Genomic DNA, 25,339 nt, shown 5'->3' with positions numbered 1-25,339 from the left:
ACTGCTCTTATAATTCTCTTCTTTCGGTTCTGCATTTTAACATTTGGCTGTTGAAATCTAGCTGGGGAGGAAGGAAGGGCATACAGTCTCAAAAAACCCTCTTTTTTCCAAATCTGTGGAAGCTATTTGCTAGTCTAAGAGAAAACAAAGGAAAGATGGATGCTCTTTAATTTCCAGTGTGCTGTTTATCTCAAAAGCAGATTTTCTATTTGATAGAAGTGTTGTGCGGCATTTCTCCCAAGTGTCAACTAGATCCTGTGTACATACAGAGTATATAAAGAACTAGGATATTTTGCACATATATTAATAATTTTACACAAAAATACCATAACATATTTTAGCACATGAATCCTGCCCTAATAGATGGCAGAGCTTTTCCTCAGCCACAGTGATCACACAAATTCCTAGCCTGCTTTCTTTAATATAGGGTGCATTTATGAAATAGGCTGTAATAGATCCTTCAGAATGTTTTGGGTTTTTTTTTGATTGGATGGAGGCACAAGCTTAAACAAATGGCAAGGTCTTGAACAGTTTGAATAATTAAAAATGGGTGACCACCATCTCCCAAGTGCTGATACTTTTTCCTCTTTAAAGAAAAAGAAACTCCATAAGTTACAAACATATGTAATTTCTTCCTTATTCTGAGAATTCTGAATAAATTTGCTTATGATACCACAGGTCTCCAGGACCTTGCTCTTCACACTGCTTAACTTCCATGAGCCTCTAGCAATACACCTCCAACACACCAGTGCTATCAGAAGGTTGAAACCTCAGAGATGTGACTTTCAGTAGTTCATTTTAGGATTCTTTAGGACAGCAAGTGTGTAAATATGGTGCGAAACCTGAAACACAAGATGCAATAAGTTTCTGCTTCCTCTCAGCATGTCTGGGTTTAGAATAAAGCTTCATGCTAGTTTTTCATGTGTTGCAGCTCTAAACAGAAGATATTTATAGAAATTTAACTTGCCTACCTGTGGTTCTGTTTCTAAATACATTTCAGGCTTTTGGAGTGCAGAGCCATTGACTTCTGTAGGAGGTGCTGAATGGTCTAGCACTCTGATGACTAAAGATAAACTCTTAGCAACCTAAATTTAGGCATCTCATTTTAAAAACTTTGGCCCAGATATGTGAACCCAGAAGAATGAGTTACAATAATTCATTTCAAATTCCCTGGCTCTTGCAGCCCCCCAGACTTAGCATTTATTTATACAAATTGCTCGCTGTTGCAGATAAATCACAAAATGTAGCCAATGCAGTAACTCTGCACCTGAGCATTATTTAGTTCTGCTTTCCTAATGTTGGCAGCACTTTACTTTTCCTCTATATGTTACAGCACCTGGCTATTTTGGCTTTGTCTGAATATGTTAGAGGGGTGAATAGGGATAAAATCTCCAAGTTTTTGCCCTCACTTTCATTACTGCTAGCTTTCCTAATAGCTGCGATTCCTCAATTAGGTGGTCAGTTTAATTTTCCTGCCAGCTTGAAAGAAATGCAAGGGAGACAATTACCAAGGGACATAATTTTTCACTGCATGCTTAGGAGAGGATTATCTTGTCAGAAATGTTGTCTCTAGTGGTTCTCATCTGCTTTGACACCAGGAATACTTAATTTCCCATAATACTGTTTATGATGATGATGAGAAATACTGTGCCCTGTCTGTGTTGATTTGCCTCTTTCGACTTCTTTGCTGTTTCTCTGTCGGGATTTTTGTCTCTTTAAAGGACTACTTCACCTTGTGGACATGAGAAATACATTGAGGTATGTGTGTTGCCTACACTTTTCTCTTAGTTTCGTGTAGGCTGCACAAATGAATAAAGTTTTAAAACACAGTTACTTAGGCAAGAAATTTATACCTTTTTTTTTTTTTTTTAACACAGTATAAATGAAGAGTAGTATTAGAAATGTTGGTGTTGGCTACTTAGCCAGTTTTTGGTTTGTTTTTTGCTAGGATCAGGTGACAGTACTCCCTTTGCCTATATTAAGGATGGATATCTTGTCATTTCACTGCAGCCTTATAAGTCGTGGGCGTTTATTCTAAGCCAGTCATCTGTAGTCAATGATATGAGAGAAGGTGATTCATCCCATCTGACGCTAAATATCTGAGAGGCTTATTATGCAAATGTGTTCTGGAGAAGAAGGTGGTTGATGATGTTTCTGCCCAGCCCAGTTCCGCAGTCTACAGAGTCTCTCTGTATCAGTGCAATTGTTTTTGCAGCCACACACGATGAACGGGGTGCAGAAATTATCCAGGTTAAGAAACAATAATTGGAAGGATTTTGTTCATCTGTACTTGTTTTTTTAACCAGGTCCATTTCCCTGATTCATAGGGCCACTTATAACACAGCGATAAGAATATCTATTCAATAAATGGGGCCGTATTGGCACAGAAGAAAAAAGTGGTTGAAGGCAGAGACATTCAAAACTTTGTGTGATGAATTGCCCCTGAAATATAAATGTGTGCTGGGACTGTCCTGTTTTATTAGGTGAGATGAATCCACAATAGTTGTTTAACTGTGTGTTAAGCAGGACACTAGCAATATCATTATCACTGCAGTGTACACCTCTTGATGCTTGATATTGCTTTATTAGACTATAAAGTATCTTGAAGTGAGCTTCTCTATGTCAGACAAAGAAGGCAGTTAGAAACTTTTATGTATATTGCCAAATCCTTCCACTGAGGTCCTCAGTACTAGTAGTGCTGTTTGTGCTAGTAGTCTTTCCCAATTTTAGCATCTTAATGAACCATGAGGGTTATATGTGTCTGGATAAATATGCTGTCCAATGAGATGGGCTGTTTCTTTATAATACGTAGTGATCATCTAAGTCCACACCAGGAAGCCAGAAAAGTGTCCATATCATATCCAAATCATAACGTCCTCTTGGGTCTTATGTAAATCTGAAGAGAGGATGATTCATACGAACTTCACTTGAGTGTCTTGGAGTGGTGTTTTTCATTAAATAGGTTAGCTAACAGTTAAACTATCTGAGTTGTAATGAGGCAGAGGCAATATATTTCGGGAGGCATATTGAAAAGAAACCCAGCTTACTGGGATGCTTTAGATAGATCATATGGCAGTTAAATCTCATGAACTGCGTGTTCTATGTGCAGTTGTTCACCATAGGATCCCTTATCATGTTGATGTACCACCCTGCTCCAATATGCTTTTGTGTTACATCTAGGGGATATCTTCCCGGTACGGGGTACTTTAGATACTGAAGTCAGAGAAACGTGACTACCACCGATAAGACTGTTCCATGAAGCAGCAGTGGAAGAAATGAAAAGAACTGTACTGAAACAATGCCAATAGCAACAAAAGCAATCAAAATGACCTTTATAGTACCTTTTTATGTAAGTACTTTCTGGAATATGTTTCACATGTTTTATTTTTATTATTATATTTCTTTTTATTTTTGTAGGCTGTGGAAACCAACCTTGCATCAAAGGATAGTCACTGGGTCTATGTAAATGAGGTAAGAAAGTCAAAAGAGACAACATAGCTTGGTACATTCACTCATCACTGTCCTTTTGTTTAATATGTTTTGACACACATGAAACTGAGCACACACTTAGCATTTTTGCTTTTTGAATGGTACAAGATGCAAGCTCTGTGGTGTCGTTGCTTGTCTGTCTCAGTTGAACTGGCATAGGTTGACTACCAAAGGTCAAAAAAAGCTTCCAATATACCTTACAGCAGCTGGGAGACTTTATTTTTGCCTTCATGTTGACCCTACTTCATTAGCTATTTAGGAAGCAGAGAATATCTCAAAAGAAACCTCAAATACATGCATCTCTATCTCCCAGAATCTCAGCCTTCACTACTATGAAAGCCTGTGCTCAGATACCAGAAGAGGAAAGAACACTGAGGCTAGCTGCAGGCTTAGCTCATTCAAATATGCATTTACATGATATGCAGGTTTTCTCTAGTGCGGAATTATGTTGGTGATTTGGCCAAGATCCAGGATAGCATAGATTTAAAATGTGATATTTCCTCTCTGCAGCAAATGGTATCCTGTCCTGCTACTATGATTATTTATTTTACCTTAGCACCATGACGCCCTAATGGGAATCAGTGCAGACTCATATTTAAAAATCAATGGAAAGCTTGAAATGTTGTACCATGTATAATAATTTATAAATCACTGACTGTGCAGGATAAATGGCACGATTTTATATATTTCTGGTTTTCTTAATGATTCATTAAAAGATAGTAAAATAGCTAAGTTAGAAAGTACTGTGTTCACTGTTTTATTTTTATGTTATAAATGCATAGCCTCTAATATAATAACCAATTCCTTTGTTAATTTCTCATTTCTTTCTTTGCACGTAGCTAATAATTTTGGATAGGCTACTTTTAATAGTAACTAGAAATTGTATTGTGTGGCATTAGAAAGGCTCTGTAACTAAATAAGGGTTAGGGAAAGCAAGTGAAATCTCTGCTTATAAAGGCTTTATAAATTCTTTCTAGTCCTTGTTACATTTAAGTACCTCCTGATTTGTCAGCTGCAGTAATGACCCACTACAAAGTATCAGCAAGATGCCCAGAAAGTCAGTGTTTATATTCACATAAAGGTAATACAGTGCATACTTCCCTAAACATTTATAGAGAGGGAGCATTTGTGAATTTGTTATTGCTGCTGTTATTGTTCAGATGTTAAAACTCACTTCATGAAGCCTGAATCTGTAACATCACAAATAAAAACCCTTGGCACTCGTGCACAAATGTGCATAAATACACATACACAGGGTGTCGAGTCTGATTTTATTTTGGGAACTTTTATTTTTTCTCTTTTTTGGCTAGAGACTCGGTAGGGAAGCTATGATAGCAAAATGTAAATCTAAAGTATAAATTTTTAGTGAAAAATATTAGCGCACACACTTATAAATACCTCAAAATGCAATTAAATTCAAACAGACAATTACAGAAACTTTTCAAATTCATGAAACTGGAGAATTTTTTGCAGGCAGGAAGAGGAAGAAATGTGTTGATTATCCTTTTCTTAACAGAAAAGTGTTGGTCTTCGTGTGCTTAAAGATACTGTGAAAAGAAGATATGTTAAGTATCCACAGGGATGTATCTGTAGAAAGATGGAGGTTCCTTAGGGCTTGCTTCTTATTTAATAGTGTGCATACCCCCATGCTAGCAAGAGAACAGACTGATTATGCTTTCCATGTACGTGTTTCCAGTTGTTATCAGTGAGAACTGCATGGGTACTTGATGGGAAATATGTTGTTCCTTGACTGGATGTTGATTGGTGCTGTGATTTGCAGAATGGAATTAACTTTCAATTCCCAACAGTCAAATCAGCTCTTTTTGATGTAATTCCACATGAGTAACAAGCCAGATGTAGTCCATTCTGTAAATGGACCACCTACTTAGCCAGATCTTTTTTCTCCCAGGCAGATTGAGGATTGTACAATCTTCTGTTCACTCCCGGAGGCTGTGTGACCTAAAGATCCCATTGCAAGGAAAGAGAGGTATAGGGCTAACTGACCTGAAGGGACAGTAGTAGGAAGAGAACGCAGTGACAATTGTTTCCATTGAGGTTCCTTGTATTAAGAGCATTGGATTGTAAACAGGGTCTTTAGGCCTTTCTTACTGCAGGGAACCATTTAAGCGCCTGGTACAGGTAAGACTACTGAGGTCTACCGGTCTCGAGCACCTTCTCACAAACTGCTCTGTCTCCCACCTCTTGTCAAGCCAATGAGGGTCTGAACCTTGGATGTATCTTGCTATAGTAAGAATGACTATGTAGCACAGTATTATTTCAGTAAGAGATTTTATTATTGTCTTTCTTGAACTAAATCTACTTTACTCTCTCTGTATTGACAATCCAATAAACATTTGGGGTTTTGTTTTTTTTCCTTGTGCTTCTGTCCCATATGGTAGCATAGGAGTTAACTTTTGGAGTTCAAACATATTTTATCACTTTAATTTTGTTAGGTAGGCAACACCACCAAGCTTGTGATGAGCTAACTTAAAACTGTATGGCGGTAAGCTTATTACACAGCAAATGAACAAATGTGGAATATAAGAGTTGGTCTCAAATTACAGAGCTGTACTATCAAGATCCTGCATTTGCTAGTTTCTGATAACCCCAGTCTCTGTGCTGAGGTATCTGTTCAATTTGAATGCTATTGGTGGTGCAAAAGGACTCAGTCACCTTTAGAAAAAGGTTAGTGAATTGGTAGTTGGACTCATTGTATGGGGTTGGAAAGCTGAAACATTACATGGCAAGTCTCTCAGGATGAAAGAATGCACAGGGATGCATCTTTGCAGGCAATACCGTGCCCTCATATGTCCTCTTTGAAGCCAAAGTCATAGAAACCTTACTGTTTTAAAAATACATATTTGTAAGTGTGTCTACTCTTCTCATTTCAGACATTTTATATTACAAACTTGCAAAGCTGTCAAAAGTAGTGGAGATTTGAGGGAACAAAAAGAAATTAATTTCTAACTACCCTTCCCCTTTTAAATTTATATTCATCATCTTCACTTTTATTCATCTAGAAATACTAAATCATTCCTTGCATTTGTTTAGGTAGTGATTCTACCTGAATTCTGGGTTAAACATGCCAAGTAGCTTTTTAAAAGCAAGAATATTTGTGATTTCTGTATAAATCCTTGCCAAAGCAAACAATTCTTCAGAACAATGACCAGTCCATGCTTAGCTTTGTCTCCAGAATAGTCCAAAACATTTTATTACCATTGACTGTGTTCGGAGTTGCCAATGACCAGCAATTTTGACCCTAAAGAAGATCTGTTAGAACATATCTGGTGTTCTGCTTATACCTTTGCTGTTTATGAATTTAAGTGTTGATGGAGTGACCAGCCAGCTTTGATAGATGTGTCCTATTTCCTCTTGTGGTGTGACTGGCACAGTTGTAGATCCCCCCCTTTTTTTTTGTGTTTATTTTCTGTCTTTTTTCCTGTTTTTCTTTCTTATTTTTATTTTTCTCTTACATTTCTTTCTTTTTGGTGCCTGACATCAAGCATCTCTGTCGGTTGCTCCTGACATTTCTAATTCTCCCCTTCTCTTCTGCCTGTTCAGAGAAAATGCTGTGCATTGCCCAGGGCATATGTCTGTGGGAGAGGCACAAGAGCAATACTTGAAACTGAATTTCTATGTGGTTGTACTAGGACCAATGCTCTAGAAGTCTGTGTCTGCTTTTTTATTAGCAGCAGCAGTAGGTCTAGGGGTATAAATAACACTAGAAACCATGTTTCCCATTTTTTTGGGACATTTCATGGTTTTGAAATTTTCTGCATTCCAAGGGGAGAGAAAGATAAAAAAAAATATTCTGCAACACTGGAATTTGGACCCCCCTAAAATATTCAAACTAAACAGATATTTTATTCCCTAATATCAATATATTTAATTCTAATTCCAAGTTTGTAAACATTCATTATTTTTACAGGTAAATCAGTAAAGTACACAAAGCAATCAACTACTCTTCGTGGAAATGGAATGGGTACTGACTTTGACTGATAACTCAAACGAGTTGTGTCACCATTGTCACACCCTTCCTTAAATTTCTTTTTCAACAAACTTTCATCACTATTCAGAAGTTTAATTGAAAGTTGTAAGACATGGTAGGACAAAGCACAAGGCTAATGGTTGAGATAGGAGATAATTTTTCGTGAAGGACAGGTAGGGATGAAGAGAGGACAAGGTAGCATTGCATGTGCAAACTATACATGCTTGCTCTGAAGCTAAGGAGAGGGGCAGGTCAAACTTACTGAATAGCTGCGTGGAAATACACAAAAGACGTACACTGAGGAAGACTCTTTTTTGGAAGTACATTTTGGATATAAATTCCCCTAAAGTCCAGAAATGGAAATAATGGAGGATTTCAATTTCCCTGGAAGTTGAAAAAGTAATGTTGGGACAAGACAAGATTGACAATATTATCCCTACATGTTTAAAAAGTTAAGGAAGCTGTCAGTTCGGATTTCATTATGGCTAAGGAAGAATGGGTTAAGGAAGTCAGAAGATAATTGGCGTGAAAGTGCTCATGAGATGGTAGCATGCACTGTTTGAAGAAGAGGAAGAAGTCAGAAAAAGAGAATAGGGATAATGGACATCAATAAAAAGATTCTCCAACTTCACAAGTTTAGGGAACTAGTAGTGCTTTTGGAAAGATAATATGGTGAGTAAAGGATGGCAAAAGAACTATGGAGTTCTGCGAAGATGAAGGCATAATAAGGTATTGTTATGGTTCCAATGGGTTATCTTTACAGATCTTGAAATCAGAGAGGAATTCTAATGAAAAAGTGGTGAAAAAAGGGCTAAGGACTGTAAAGGTGTGACAAAGTAAATGACTATAAAATGAGGCTGAGGTGCAAAATGACTCATACCAGGGGCCATAAACAGTAACAAGGAAAGTTTAGATATAGCAGAAGATAAAGGAAAGTGTAAGGTGATTACTTAATGGAAAAATTAGGTTCTAATCGTTTTACTGACTTGATGCTGGCTTTATAGAAACTATTAATTGTAACCAGACTTAAAAACATTTTGTAGTACTTCCAGCTCATTTAGATAAATCTGAGGCACTTCACCAGATGAGGTTCAATATAAAGAAGTGATGAGTGCTTTGGGTGTGGCTACAAAATGAGGTATAGCTGGTAAGCATCTGCATTAGCAACTCAAAATCCTTGTGGATAACAAGCAGAATATCAATCAATACTGTTGTGGTCTTGAAAAACAAGCAAATCTAGTCCTCAGATATGTTACTGGAAACACCCTTTGTAAGACAAGGAAGGCAGTTATTTTGCTCTGCTTGACATCAACTTAGCCTTGTTGGAACAGTATTGCAAGTTTTGGGTAAGATACTTTAAAACAAAACAAGAGAACGCAGAACAATTTTCAAAATCCCAAGGAGAGCACCTAGTATGATGAAAGCTCAGTAAAATATGACCCATGAGGAAAGGCTGAAAGAATTAGGTTTGTCTCCTATGAAACTCAGAAGATAGAGCAAGGATATAGCAATAGAATAGATATAATTAAAAGAATAATATGATCACATGTTCACTCTGGAAAGATAAAGGAAATGCAATTTAATATTCTGCAGTAAAAATTAGATTGAGTATTGGGAAATGGTTTATGATCTAAATATGATAATAAATAGGAACAACTTCCTGGGTTACTTTCTTCCATCTCATCATCTCTCTGTCTTCACACCTGGTTCTGCTATTGTTTTTTATTCTTCGTTTTTCAGCATTCTTACTCACATTATGTAAGTCTGCTAAATATTTTCAGAGCTCAGTTTGAAAAGACAAATACAACTGTATTATGAACACCACCGGGTATTTTCTGATCTGCACCTTTTGTTCTAGGTCTTTCCACGTATCTTTTTTCAATATGGGTATGATAGTGACGGTTTGTACAAATAGTCACTGCATATACTTCTGATTGAATAATTCCTTCAATACTTCTGCTGACAAACATGAAATTTATGGGAACTGTGACTCATATTTGATTTCCAATCAGTGTGAAACTTCATCCTTTGCTGTCTACTACTGAGCAAGCTAGAGCAATTGCGTTTGATTAGATTCTGTCAGCCAAATACACCCAAATCCACTGGTAGCCCCAGTGATTTGACTTAGCCAGGGATGAACCTAGCATCATATTTCTTGGTATCAGTCATGTGAAGTGGAGGAGAATATTGTAATTGTATGTAGTTTTGATAGAAAGATGCCTAGTAATGAATTACTGGTACTTTCAGTGCTTTAAAAATAGATTTCATTATAAAATGTAAAAAATAAGTCTGAAAACTAAAGGTTAGAGCTTCTACTTAACTACAGTTTTGATTTGGTTCTTTTCCATAGAATTGATTCTCATTGATTCAGATTAACCCTCATCAGATCAGATACAAAGGGGAGTTTGTTATTAACAGAAAATAACTTCTTATTACCCTGATTTTTCAGTCTTAGAACTATCACATTCTGTACCATATGGAATAACAAATGCTGAAATTCAAACAATATTCACTTCTAAATTCTCAAACTGGAATCATGGGAATAGTGGGGAGAAATAGTGGAAATTTCATTACATTAGTTCCTTACTGTCTAAATCATCAGGTTCTCTGTAGGAAAGGAATGTACTATGGGGAAAAAGAAATCCTCCTCATAGATCAAGTGCCAACCCATGTGGGTATTTGTCATGGCACAACACTTAAAGAAGGGAGGAGTTCTTCCTAATAAAGAAAAACTTTGTTATTTTGCAAAATAAGTATCATGCATTCTTCTGGTACATTTCTCCATCGACTACTGTAATGTTTCCAGAATCAAGGTTTGTAAAGGAGGGAGGAATCATGCTCTTGATTGTCCCGATAAATGCACTAGCACATTTTCCAATGTTTGTGTGTGTTCATGGGGACTGCACAGTAGGTGACTGTACTTCTGTATCGCACAATTCAACATATAGTTTAATGCTATGCAGAGTAGCTTGACTGTAAGGTTGAATAGGGGCTCATTTCTTTATCACTAAGAAAAGCTTGAGCTGTTTTTTGTCCCATTTAAAAACAAACAAACAAACAAATCAACTAAATATCCTATGCTGCAACACTGCAGGGTGGATAGCAGAAGGGTAAGTTGTATTTGTAATAGCTCTTGCAAAATCAAAGATGCCTTTTTATTGATAGAATTTAGTAAGCCAACTGATCTTCTGGTACTAACCTGAGCTTAATAACTAGGGCTTTTAAAAAATCATCAATAGCTTTATTTTGCTTCTTATGTACAGTGCTAACCATAAATTCATTTTAAAAAAGTCAGGGACCAGTTTGTTATTGGTGAAAATCTGTTTTCAATAAGAAATCCGAAATAAATAGCATAAAGCTATAGGAATAGAGTATTATACAGATTCCAAATCCATAGGAAAGCAAAATATTCAGTAGTCAGAAGACAGCTGCAATTCTTGTAAGCTTTAATTGGAAAAGAAAACTAAACTCTAATTAACATCCAGAAAAGGATGCTTTTGGATATTTTCTCTTTTCAATCCACAGAAAAGATCCTGGTTTGGAAAAGTTGGAGGCAGTAAGCACAGAGAAACTACTATAGCAATTGCAGCTGTAAAGTATTTAGTTAAATTCTTCCCAATTCTGCTTGTCAGAAGAAGCCCTCATAGTTGAGAAGAAGGTTGAGGGAGAAGTGAAGAAGGAAGAAAAGGTCTTGTAATTTCTGCAGGAGAAGTAATAAAAAAATTTGGCAATATAGCAAGAGTCACATGTTTCATCAGTGGCAAGAAGCCTTAGACAGAAAGTTAGAGTGCTAAGGGACTTGGGGAGCTCTGAGCCATGTTGAGATGATGTTATCCACATCGCTTGAATGAGAGTCAAAAATTGTGGGCAGCAGTTGACCTTATTCTTCCTTTTTGGACAGATGACACTTTCCAAATGATGATGGTGGTGCTGCCAGCAGATGAATTTCTAGATCTTCAGCTGATGAATAAAACTTTCCCAAACTCAACCTAGGTGATGAGTCAGAACAAAGCACAGAAAAAGATTGATTATTGTTGCTTTTTCCTTTCCCCTTTCAGAGCATTCAGTAAAAAAACACTTCTGCAAATCTGGACTCTAGCTCAATTCTCATATTTCTGCTGTTTTCATAGGTCTCTCTTCACCACTGTTTCACTGTCTGTAGGAGCAGTTAGTTATATGAGGGATGAGAAAGTGTCCCATCATCTCTCTCCTGGTGTGACGTATTTCTTACTTTCCATTTCTATGCTGCAGCTCCATTGCTTCTGCTAATAGTGGTTTTCACAGAATCACAGAATCACAGAATCAGTACGGTTGGAAAAGACCTGTAAGATCATCGAGTCCAACCTGGGGGGGGGGGGAAAAAGCAGACGTTTTAATGATAGTTTACGAATGCAAGCAGGGCAAGCATTCTAAGATCTTTTCAAATTCTACAAAAATGCGCAAACTAAAAAAAGTTTAAAAATTGAATAGAAATACAAGGAACACTGTGGAAAATTTCTTAAGATTTAACAAATGACATATTTCAATGCAAAACTTAACAATTTACAATTACAATTTATTCCAATTTCATTCCAGGTACTCTATATTTACTACTTGCCCCAAAAAATCTTGCTTCTCTCATTTGGCTGCAATCTTTTACACTGCAGAATTTTTATTTCTTTCTTTATTTTCACAAAAATGTATCATTTTCTTATATATGCTTGAAAGGTATACCTATACATGAAACTGTTCTGCATGTGGACCTCCATCCTGCTCAAAGAATTCAGTAGGGTTCAGAATTAACCTAATTCTAATGCTGTTGAATTACATAGAAAGAGTCTCAGACAGCTCGGAGCAAGGTTAGATTAGGTTTGATGAGTTGTTTTATCAGTGAAATCCACATTAAAATGAATGGTGACTTTTTTGGTTCGTCCAGCTCTTGATAACTATCATTTTGAGTGCTTTTTTTTTCCCCTGAGATAATTACTTTTTAGTGTGGAATACTATTTTGTTAAATCAGAGGATCTTTTACTGTATAGGCACTCGCTACAATCCAAGAAAGACTTATGGACACCTAGTGCAGGGTCCTTATTATCTAGAAATAGAGCTAATTCAATTAAATTATAAATATACCCCTGTAGAGAATTTTAGGAGCATCAGGTAAAAAGAAGAGAAGCGAGGGTAGTCTTGGACATGTAGGAGGACAATGAGGATAGGAGTTGGACTGCATGGACTGCTGGTCATGCAGACTTGTATTAAAATGTATTCTATGCTATGAAAAATGGATTGTGCCCTTGCCTTAAAGGATTATACTTTATATATACATATGTGTACACACACATATATGAACACATCTGTTCATATGGGATGCAGAGAAGCCAGCATAATGTTAAAATTGAATAAATCTATCTACAGGATAAGCTGTCATGAATGTTTTAAAAAACAGTTAATTGAAGGACGTTTTCTGGATTTTCAACAAGTGAACAAGTGTCCCTTTATAGATGTAAATAGTGCATTGAGAGGAATTAGAATAACCCAAGAAACAGTATTAATCCTAGTGCAAAAACACTACATAAATCCGTAGCTTGCCTCCATGAGCATCCTTGTCTTCATTGCCATTCCGTTTGATCCTCCAGTTTTCTCAGGGATGGGCTTTCTGGAAAACCCTTTTGGTTCTTTAAATTATTAATCTCATTAAAGTTTATAATTTTCAGTCATTACCTCTAGGAAAATAGAGATTGTAATGTGAAACATAATTGTCTCATTTTGCAATTTGTGTTATGATAGTTGAGCACAGCTAGAGCAGATTTAAATATTCCCCTGAGCAATATGGCTAGGTATTACAAACTAACTGAAGTTCTTTGTGTGCAGATAAATAAATAGATAAATGAATTCCCCAATGACCAATATTTGTGTTCAAATAGATAAATGAATGCCACAAATTCTTGAAGAGTAAACTTTGTCATTGATATGCCACATGAACAGAAAATACAGTGTTTAAAGGAAAACCCTTTCAGTGTTGAGTCAGACGGTTAGAACTACTACTAGCCTGGGTGAATAGTCAGTCTTACACTTATGACTGCTTGCGAAAATATTTAAGTGCTCCCTGAATTATAGGGAATAGCCAAATTCTTTCCCCTAGTAAAGGAAAAATCCAGGATAAGACCACTTAGATAAGAGAACATCTTTTATCCCTGGGTAAAGTGCTCTCCCTCCATCCTCATTCAAGAAATTCAATGTTTATAGGAATGAGTGCAAACTGTTATTAAAGGTGCCAAGCAATAGAGAGTTAGGCTCTTTAACCTTCCTTAAAGCATATCCCTGAAACAAGCAGAAGCTGCCATCTACATTAAGTAAAGATTTACCCCATTTGCAGTAGCAACATCATAGGATCATGAAAGCCAAAAAGTGGGCATGTGATATGGAATTTTGCAAGGAGCGCTTGCCTGGCCAAACCAACTGATAAGCTCCACTTAGAATACAGCATTCACGCATGGTATGAATGGTAATTACTGTGTTCTGCCTTGCGCTGTGTAATGATCCAAGAACAAGATTAGAAATTGGGGATACATTTGTTTGAAAAAAAATACCCTCTAGGACCAAAAGAAATTATTTACTTAGTTGTCAGTTTCGTAGTGTAAAGAAAATTTTCATATCATGTACAGGAAAGAAAACGTGTTACTTTTAAACAAATAACTAGATGAATAGACTTTAATTGTAAGATTAGTGTGAAATGTTTTTTCCCCTGTGACTTAGAACTATTTTTTGGATATATGCTGTTATTCTGATGGGTGTAAAATTAAGAGCCAACTTCACATATACTTGTTTTTCCTTTTTTTTGCTTTTTTTTTCCCTTATTTTTTTCTTCACACCCCCCCCCCCCCCCCCCGTATTTATCACAGTAGGAATGCAGGTGACCTTTCTGCATGTGACATTTAACGTTTCATGTGCTGCTGTGAGCTTTCTGGAAACGAATCTGCAGGGCCTGCCTGTGCCAGGCAAGAGGAAGGGGTGCAGTCCCCTGGCCAGGGAAGCTGCAGCCAGGACACTCTGGTGCAGCATGGTGGTGACCCGCTCTCCTCTGCGGTTCAGGCACTCAGCCACACTTTCCTGCTCCTGGACCTGCCCAAGGTGCCCTGTGATGCTGCCTGTGGCTGTACTGCCCCGTGATCTGGCAAGGAAAGGCCCATAGTTACCTTTGGGTTTTAAAGCACCAGCTCAAAAATGCAGGCAGAGACCTTTTCTTCCCAGCTGTTCCAACAACAACTTTTTTTTTTTCCTATGCTTTTACATTTCTGAAAAGGAACGCAGTTTCTCAAAGGAATGGATCATTTGCTGGTGTGAATGTCCATCTGCTGAAAAAAACACAGGAGCATTGTTCCCCTTAGCGTTACGTACTGAATTGCGGCATTCTGTCCACAGAGAAAAAGGTGGCAATTTCAGAGTCAGATTTAGCCCGGTTTAGATTCTGAATTTCCCTCCAGAGGCTCCCGTTTTTCTTCTTTGGCTGTACAGTAACTAGGCTTTTGCGTTCAGGACTCACTTGGTGCCTATAGCTAAGTGAGAAGAACCTGGGTTAATGTGTCTAACATAATTGATCTCCTCCACTACCTTACTTTTGGAAATCCCATGGAGGAAGCAGTTCTGGTCTGCTATGCATAGGCTTACATGTCTCAGGCCAAGCATTTTGATGCAGGTTATGAAACCTATTTGAAAGGCTGTGCATCACTTGGGGAGGACACAAAATGTGCATGGTGTGAGGTGTACTGAAGGTTTGGATGATTCATGATCTTTGGGTTTTTTTCTGTTTCCAGCCACTCAGTCTGAGTTTGCTTGCCAAGGAGTGCAGTCGAGGTGGTTGCGAGTTAAAACTATCCTATAAAATTATCTTTCCCTCAGACCACAGCTTAGACACACTGTGTGGCTTTAACACCCCTCAGCCCCACAGCAAAGAAATCCGAGGCAGAAGTCTGGAGGGAGCTGTAGAGCTTGCGGGTCTCTTTCGGTGTCTCCCTGCAAGGCTACAGGTGCCACCCAGCATTTTCTATTAAGACTCAAAATCTTTGGCTTCTATAAGAATATATTTATTTTCTGATTTTCTGTTTTCACAGCACACCAGTTGGTCTGTCATTAATGCAATGAATTTCACCTTCTGCAAAGTTAAAAATTCATGTTCCTAAAAAATGATGGGAAATCAGCAAAGAAGGACTAAAATGAGCCAAAGCTACAGTACTAGTCAACCATAACAAGTAATTATAATAACCCCATGGTCATTTCACTCACAGCTTGACAGAGCAAATGGCAAGAAAACACTTTTTTTTTTTCCTTGAATGTTAAAAGTACGGGGCCAGGTTCACTTCTGGTGATGACACATCACAAGGTGTGAGCCCTGTTGACCGAGTAAGAACAGCAACATGAATTATTTGCAGCCCCCTACCCTGCAAGGGTCTGAGAGCAGCCCTGTGCCAATGGGTTGGCCCAGCTGTGCAGCTGGGGCAGCCAGCATGTGCTGGAGATGGGCTGATGTGACTTGCAGATGCTGCTGGTGGCAGTGGCAAGGAGCTGGGATGTAAAGCTGCTCCCTGTGGAGGAGGCGCCTGAGGGAACGAATGCAGCCAGCGGTGCCACTGCCTGTCCTTCCTCATAGTGAACTCCTGGCAGGAAATAACCATCACAAGTTGTACTGCTGTTATGATTTCAGGATCAGCTAAGCCCATGATTTTCAAACTATTTATCCTCGGGTAAAAAAAGAGGGTTTGGGTTTTGTGGCTTTCTTTTTAAATACAAAATACGTAAAGCATGTAGTTGAGTTGACTTCAGCTGCAATATAAGGGCAGTAGATGCAGTCTCTGTCCCAGGATGGATTAGGAGGCTGGGACATGGGAAGGTCTGCAAAAAAGCTTTAGACAGTGGGAAGCCTGGAAAGAAGAGCAGCCTGTCCTTGAGATCTCCTTATATCTTAACCCAAATTATTCTGTGTGCAGAAACTTGCACTCATAAATGTGTCAATCCCTTCCATGAAGTTTCTCCTATTTTTTATTTCGTAATACAGAATAACCTCAAAAGACTTCCTTGAGTCATTATCAGGATTAGTCTGCAGAAATGATCTACTGTTCTTACAGGAAAAGTACTTTCTTGTAACGGTGTAAGGGCCATATTTCCTAAAGATGGTTAAGTTTTCCATTTCTCGTTTTATTCTGAGTATGTAGTGAGGTTCTATTCTGTTAAACCAAAACTCTTTCTATATAAATTTGGTTTGAAGGCTCTTGTTTTTTACTTAGAAACCTATTGAGACCATCTTGGTGATTTTCTATGAGGAACAACCTCTGCAGTATGCTAGTATTGCCAAGATAGATGGTACTGTGTTAAGCTGTTTTCTTTTGTTTCAGATGATGCATAAAAAAATACCATTGTTGTTATTAAACACAAAATGAGAACATTTAGCCTAGGCTAAGCATGTGAATCTGCAAATTTTTTCTTCTATTGTGTTTTTAAAACCAATTATCCAATAATGAAAGGAATATATAAAATGTCTGGACAAATATACGTTTTTAAGACTGTGTCTCCGTTCACAGGAAATCACCGATAATGAAATATTAGAGTTGGTACATAGTGCTCTGGGGAGGATGACAGTTATCCGGCAAATTTTCCCTCTCTCAAGGGACAACAATCAGAGATGCATGAGGAACAATCACCGAATATCATCACTGCTGTGCGATCCACAGGAAGGCTATCTTCAGATGCTGCAGGTCAGTAGCTGTGCCCAGCAGAAAAGTCTGTCTTAGGAATTTGACATGAGATAGTTTTCTGTGACTGTATTAACTTGGAGGGAGAATAAAATCAATACAGATACACCTGAGCATGTAACCTTTGGTCAACTTTTCCTGAATTAATTATTTATTTTATTTCCCAGGACTAAGTGCTTTAGATGTGATGTTATGTCCATGAAGTACCAGCAAGTGGTTGTGCTAACTCAGAGCTGATTTTGCGTATTTCATTCTCTGAAGAATCTTTTTCTATTTGACAAAAGAAAAGGTTGTGCTATTATAGTCTTGTGGTGTTACTGCTTGCTTATTATATTTATGCCTATTAGACATCTGTTGTGAAGGAGTTAATCTATGAAGATAACAGAACTCTGATAGGTATTGGGCTGTGGAGCATTCCATATTTAGTTAAATGGACTGAATCCAGCCAATATATTTAATCTGTCCCATTTCAATAATCTCAGAAGTCTCTAGCAGCTGATAATCGTCTGAGTGTGTGAAATATGCACTACTAGTTCAAGTTCCAGATTTTGGTAACAGATTTGACTCTGGTGTAAGCAACATCTCAAGTTTTCTCTGGAATTTATCCCAGAGATCAGAATTTTTCTTGCAGTGATTTAAATATATTTTTAGATGCTATTTTCAAGGATAGTGCAATAATTTAGAAACACGGGTCTTGGTCTTTCAATGGGACTCCATGTGTTTCTGATTTACTTTAGATACAGTTAAGAGTCTCATTTTTATCACTGTTGAAGCTGTTGGATAAAACTGAAAACTTCAGTGAGGCCGAGAATATAAGCTTGATTAGAAGCCTTCTATTGCAAATTTAGTCTTAACCTGAGATGGATTGAGTGAGGACACAGCGGTTGAGCCTGTGAGTTGGCAGGGGAGGGTGTTGTGTGTTAGAGGGAGTCTAGAAAGGGCTTGGTTAGGCTGCGGGGAGGCGGCTGTTGGCAGTCTGGGCTGCTGCAGCCTGGTCACGAAGGTGGTATGGGGTGAGGGGTCCTTCCAGAGGGAACTCGTGTGATGGCTTGGAAGAGCTTCTGAAGAGCAAACTGTGAGGCTTATGGGAAACCAGGAGAGGTAGGGAGTTTCTCAGGAAGAGAAGGTCAAGATTTTCCAAGGAACATAGATGGGGATGGTTTTTTTACTTATTTGTGCCCTACTAAAAAGTTGTAGCTGAAGAGACTGAAATCCTCTGAGGGGGAGGGATATGGATGTTTCCTCCTTGGAGGCACATGCGAGATCTCTCAAATTAGCTGCCCCCAGTATATCTTGAGTTATCTTTAAGTTTCTACAGATTGAATATAGGATGCTTTTAGCATGTGCAATTATATCTGAAGCGTTCCGTAGTTGCATTTTTTTCAGAGGCTTTGCCAAAACATCTTACGTAACACCTTGTGGGCATACAGCTCATATTAATTTCCAAGTATGACTGACATGTTGTTAATGGTCCTGCAATTCAGGTGCTTTCAATCGTCTGTTTCCTTTTTCTGGCTTAAAAAATAGTTTTGACCTTTTGCTGTACAGAAGTACATCACTAAATTACCCCTGTTGCCAGAGGCTGCAGTAGCTCCCAGCTCCATGTCAGGCTGCATGAATCCACCAGAGGCAGTGACCGCCTGCCAGCACCGAGTCCTTGCGTTGTTCTGAAGTCGTTTGATTAACACCACAGTTTGGAAATCCCTGGCGCATTCTCCCTTGGGCAATCTCATATTAATAATTCTTTGTTGTCAAGGTAACTTACCAGCTGTTGTTGGTATTTAATGACTTTGACAAAGAATAAGCTAATCTCTGTCAGCCTCTAGCTGTAAGATTTTTATAGGGGAGAATTTAGTGTTTTTGACAAGCTAGCAAAAAAAGAAACATTTTACATCATGGGTTATTAACTTTGTTCTGGCTAAATTAATGAAAATCTTTTTGGAACGATTTTGTTCTCAGTGTCTTTAGTACCACATCCTGGAAAGTTGTTTTTCAGTGGGCGATCATCCCAGTTTGGCATTCTGGCAAGGCTTGTAAAGATCAGGCTGTTCTGCAAGCTTATCCAAAAACTCATCTGTTCTGAATGCTTTGTGGAAATCCAATCTTATTCCATCACCCCACTTGTCAAAATTTTGCTCACACCCTTATTTGTTGCACATATAATATACCCAGCTGGGTTTCTGCTTCAGCTGGAGAAAAAGCTTTATAAAGTTTCCTGTCTTGGTCATTTTATTTGACTTCAGAGGACTGTATTTATCTCTTTCTTATTCTTCATATATGATTTTCTGTGTCCATCTCTCTTACTTTTTTTAAGTGGAAAAGAGACAGTTTAGAACTTGCTGTCTTCTGTTGGCAATGAGTATCCTGTGATTTGGGCCATCAGAATTGTCAGTATTGCCTCATCTGGAGAGAGAATACTGAAGCACTTCGGGATTTATAGTGAAATCTAGTTAGTCCTAGATAGACCTAGTACGTATCCCTGCATGGCATTTGAATGGTGTTCAGAGGGATTACCGCTATTGAACTGTTTAGATTATTTCAGACATTACAGAGTCAATTTGAAGAAATTTTAATGCATAACCTGGCATAAGCTGGTTCTTTTCAAAATCTTCCCCTTGAAATATTTTTTTTGAGGCCTGTCTACAAACTTGATTTTTTGATGGAGATCATTTTTCTTTCATCAGGTTATTCATGATGTGTTCATACAGTCAAAATCAATTTTTTTTTTATGTTTTTGAAGAAATATTTCTCTACAAAAATGTAATTCCCATTACAGTTTGTTTCTTCCATATTTACCATTTATACAGTTAATAAGTTCAATCTATGGTTGATTCTATTTGTATTAAAACATATTACAGGGACACAGTGTATCTGAAACCATTTAGCATGGTCCAAAATATGTAGTAAGATTAAAAAGGCAAAAAAGAAAATCCCAGCAAGCTGTGTCACAAAATTAATGAGGTTATTCCTCACAGGATTCAGAGTGCAACCTCTCTACTGAAGAACTATTCCAGGCATTGCTCTGACGTATTTGAAGAGATGTTGAGAAGTGTGGGAGGATATTCATTGAAACAGCTACTCTTCTCCCTGTGTAAAAATTTCATTCTTCAAAGACTTGACCATCAGATATCTTTGTAGGCATTCCTTAGCAGTTGCCTCTACAGAGCTGTGGGTTTGTTTGTGAACTGTATTCTCTTCAGGAATAACTTCAATTTAACTACTATAAGTGGAGCTATTTTTTGGAGGTGTGTTTGGCGGCCTAGGCTTAAGGGCCTGATCTTGCAGTTTTGTGCAAATAAATAGCCCTACTCTCATTTGACCTATTTACACTGCTGTCATTACACAGCTGTTAAGTGCTACTGGGGCCAGTAAATATTGATTAAGCCCTATTAAAGCATTCATTTTCTCCCATTAAGGATTGATGAGCCACATTTTTCTTTTCTTTCATTACAAACCTATATTTGCGTGTGTCTCTAGCAAAGTTTAATTTGGACTTTTGGCCAGATGTTCAGTCATGGTCAAACTGTTTCTGAGTGCCACATGAATGAAAAGTATCCTTGAACTGACTTTACTGCCCATTGCACCACATAATCTCTCCCTGAAGCCTGATGGCATGTGTTTTATACAAGGTGCGTTAGCAGAAGAATTGGTTAAAAAAACCCAACCAACCACATGTGTTCTCTGGCCATGTGGGATTCTGTGAGCACTCTGGAGGCTAGAATGCCAGGTACGTTCTGGAGCGAGCTTTTCCTCTCTGCTCAGACTACCTCTTTTGACTGCTGGAGTTCTCTATTTGCATAACTTTTTCATTGAATTTTTGTTCAGTGCTCTATCAGGGAGCAGGCAACAGTGGCTAGAAGAAAGGGTCAGTACCTCCATTTTGCATTTTTCATTGCCTCTGAACCTAATTTGGACCCATATTTATTTATAAATGAAGTAGGGTAAAATAATAATCTTATAGTCTGTTTTGCAATTCCAATATTACTTCTTGTCCTCCTGTCTGACTCTTAGTTGTGTTCAGTTTTCTTTATCAAATGTCTCCTGCTAGACTTTCCCTGGACAGTTAGTGTTAGTTCTGCCAAATTCTTGAGATGTTTAGTGAGCGAAGTCAATGCCTGCAGCTAACAAGCTTGAGCATTACAGGGTAATCCAGGCCTTGTATTATTGTTATCATGTTGTTATAAAACATACTGGGTAAGAAAACATTCATAATTATGATAAATACTCATAATGAATAGCTGAAGGACAGTGAATGTTCAGAGAATGGAAACTGTAGGTAGGGAAAAGTGGCGTGAGATCTGTAGCTCAATAAAAAGGGAAGAAAATTAAGAAGGAAGGAAAAGCTGCTTATCAATAAAAAGAAGATTCTGAGAGTGTAGTCTTTCAAAGAAATCTTTGGAAGCCCCATTGTTTGAGATACTTTAAACTAGAATGGGCAAACCGCTGAATACTACACTAGTTAGATTCCTTACTGTCAGGAGGCTTGAATTAAATATAAAATTGCGGTCAGTTTTTCTGTGGTTTTAGGAAAATTTTATTCAGGCTTTCATTTGCCTCAGTGATAATAAATAGCCCTTCGGAAGTTTGAAGCTGACGTTTGAGTCTTTAATGAACGTTTGTTTTTTGACTCTGGTTTTCTGATGAATGCCAGACTGCTGGCTGTGATTTTGTTCTCCATGAGCAGGGAAGTATGTATTAAAACATAGGCATTCACGCAAAGTCTCACAATGGGCTCTGCAAACTAATTTAAGAAAATGAAATAGGTCAAATTTTCAGTCTCTGCCCTCTAACTGCACCTTGTGAGCATGCCGTTATACCGTAAGTAAGTCATTGATCTTCACTGCTCCTAGTAAGATGCATCCTGTTATTAGAGACACAAGTACGTAACTGTGTTTGGCAGTACTTGAACTCTGAAAGTTGAAACCCACCCAGTTTTAGGGCACACTGGTATGTGTACGCAAGCACAATGATATCACTCCCCAGGCAGAAAGTGTTTCTGCTGCTGGCAGACTGCACTCGGTCTGAGATCCTCCTCCATCTGCTTCACCCTTGGAGCTGACTGCTGTGGCCACTCACAGGGTGATTTTGGCAGCAGCAGGGTACAGATGCCCAGCTTGGGAATGAGTTTCTGAAGCAGTGGCATCTGGGTGTCAGCTTGTCTTCCCAGCTGGTCTCTTCAGCGATCTTGTCTGGCTAGACTTCTGGCTCTGCTGGCAACTCAGAAGTTGGGGTCAGTCTTTGTGGCTTACTGGCCTTCCCAGAAGAGCACTTGTCTATGATTAGTGCCTCTGAAGGAGCTAAAAGCTATCTTCATATATAACTCTAAAAGTAAAATCACTCTGGAAAATATCATGAAGTTCACATAAAAACCTCTATAAAATGACATTTAGTAATGTGATAGAGAGAGATTTCCATTCTCATTGAAAATTTCTGCTCTGCTCTACTGCTGTATGGTGGATTTTTTTCTTCATTGCAAAATAAAGGTTCATAAAGTCTGGAATAATTTTCAGAAGATATACCAGAACATGCCTAAAATTACTCATGTACGGGGCATACTCTTTAATATATTGGTGAAACAGTCACCATCATTCTTATAGCAGATAGATCAAAAAGCATTTCAGTCACAACACCTCCAGCTCTTACAGCTCTCAGCAATGAAGTGAAAGAGGAACTGAAAATTACTGTTTCTTCCTCCAAACAGGACAGAAATGAAACACTTTGTTCTAATCTAGGAATTTTTGTTATATGAAGGGGAATCCCTGCAGGCAGATGTATGTCCTTCCCTCCTCCATCCCCCTGTGAATATATAAATAGGGGAAATAAAAAATGCTCCAGAGCTTGGAAAACACAAAGTAGCCAAGTACATTGCCTTGTTTTTTCTTCTCTCTTGCTTTGCTACCAATTCTGAATGCTACCTGAAGACTAATTTTTAGATTTACTATTTTCTCATGCCTCTGACAGCACTGGTGGAAACAGAATATAGCTGATCCCTCAGGTATCTCACAAATTCCCTTTCAGTGGTCATGTTTGTATTCAGAGGGAGTTTGATATATAGCTGAAAATTAAAATATGTGTGCAGGTGCAGTAACAAGTGTATACAGGCTTTGTCTGCTGAGCTCTTTTTCTTTTCACAGCACCGCTGTTCTGGAGGTTACAGCAAACTCATGTTGCAAATACAATCTAGGACATATACAGAGATTTTGCTGTATTAAAATGAATATAATAGAAAATAAAGGAAATTATTATAGCCCTGGATTTACTGGGAGATCAGGCCAGAATTTCTGTCTTGTTTTGAGTAACATTTTTCTGCAAGAAAATACATACCTAGTAAAGAATTCAGGTAGAAAGTGAATATTATTTTGAGAAGAGGAACATATTTGAGGCATTTAAGTATTCCTGGTTTTGTACCTCAGAAAGGAATTAAGAAAAAAGAAGATAAAAATATACCTCACAGTAATGTAATAATACATCTTACTGTAGGTACTGAAGGAATCAACTGTCCAGCTACAATCACACACTACTACTCAGGCATCAGATTAGACCTGGTTCCGTAATTCCGTTTTCTAGCATAAAGCTAGTTCCCATTTGGGATTAGGGAAAGACATTCAATCTATACTACTGCAGGTGTTCAGGAGCTGGGTTTTGCTCTGCACACTGTGAAGGATTAAAAGGACATTATTTTCTAAGTTACCAGGATATTTTTGGTTGTTCTTGGTTATTTTTTTCACTTCAAAGAAGTGACTGTTGACCTAGAAGACTACCAAAACATACTGTCATGTGAACATCTTGCCTTCTCTTGTTTTAAATAAACACACTGTCTACACACTGAATTTTGATCACTGTGCAAAAACAGATGCTTTGAGTCATGCTTTATAAGTTTTAAAGGGTTCTACCCTTAATAGGGTGGACTTTTATATTTTGTGTTAATTTATGGCTTAACTAGCAGACTGAACAAAGAGAATTGGTTTTCTTAATATTACAAATCCAGCCTCAGTTGTGGAGGTTTTGCTGCTGTTTTTTTCTGAGCTTGCATATTTTCTATTGTAGAAAAGAAAGGTGTTGATTGTGTGAATAAAATTCAACTTACTCTTCCATAGGATATTGACTCTTCAGTGAGTAGGGAGTAAAATGTGGTAATGTATGCATGCCATTTTTACTAGAGTAAATAGTCAGAGTATGATTATATGAAAAAAAGAATTTTGCTGATTAATAAGTACTGTATACTCATTTTTTGGATGAGGCTTTCAGTAGAAGAGAATTGGAGTTGCAAAATACCGGTGGATAAGTGTGTAGAACAGGACATGCAGAATATTCTTTCCATGGAAAAAAGTAACTTGCTGTGTTCTCTGCAACATTTTCTTCCACCTAGGTACATATGTCCAGATGTATGACAGAAGGATGTAAGCAGTGGGAAACTCCTATTGTGCAGACCCTTTATTGCTGTCACTCAGTTTATATCATTCCTTCAAAAGAAAATAATGAAACAATAGTGATACAAAATCCATTATAGGTCTAACTGAACTATGAGGATTAGGTTGGTAAACACGAGATTGTTTTGTTTAGCTCTACAGCATAAGGTAATTTGAGTTGGATGCATGGTCATGTAGGCTAAGATCCTGAAAAGCAGTTCTCTCAAGCTTTCAGTCCATTATAGATGCAGGACTGTGGTGGCTTCTCTAAGAGCATAAAAAGTAGAAAAAGAAGGACAGCAGTATATCTGACTATATCTTATATTTTGCCCTAGAGGTCTCTTCTAGCAAACCAAGCAAACTTCTTGGGAATGAGGCTGCGTTTTTCCAGAACTGAAAAAGAACAGTGCCAAACTGAGAAAATGCAAAGCATTTCTGATTTGTGGTGGTTCCAAGGCAACAGACAATGAGTTGTCAGTTAAAAGTGAAGGTGTAAAATAAATTTCAATGGGGAGCAAAGAGGATCACGATGGCACATAAAAATTGGCGTTTTTCCTTATGCATGTAAAATCTACTTCTAAGCAAGTGGGTTTTGTGCCGTGTGGTTTGGGGTGGTTTATTTTGTGAGTTTGGGGTTTTGTTTTGAATTTTTTTTGTGGAGAGCAGCTTAACACAGAAGAGGAAAAGTTGAATAATAAGGATTCATTTGGTTACTTTATTTGAAAGTT

General features: G+C 37.9%; 1 protein-coding gene across 1 annotated transcript in view; it reads left to right on the top strand.

Moving 5' to 3' along the window:
* GRID1 (glutamate ionotropic receptor delta type subunit 1) overlaps window positions 1–25,339 on the top strand; it is a 543,246-nt gene that overhangs the window by 414,245 nt on the left and 103,662 nt on the right. Inside the window, exons 5-6 of the mRNA XM_059821260.1 lie at window positions 3,418–3,471; window positions 17,032–17,205. Of these exons, the coding sequence (XP_059677243.1) occupies window positions 3,418–3,471; window positions 17,032–17,205 (228 nt within the window). The remainder of the gene's footprint in view (window positions 1–3,417; window positions 3,472–17,031; window positions 17,206–25,339) is intronic.

Source organism: Gavia stellata, chromosome 9 (genome assembly GCF_030936135.1).
Source record: "Gavia stellata isolate bGavSte3 chromosome 9, bGavSte3.hap2, whole genome shotgun sequence".
NCBI classification, from domain to species: domain Eukaryota; kingdom Metazoa; phylum Chordata; class Aves; order Gaviiformes; family Gaviidae; genus Gavia; species Gavia stellata.
This window is presented reverse-complemented; position numbering and strand designations above follow the sequence as displayed.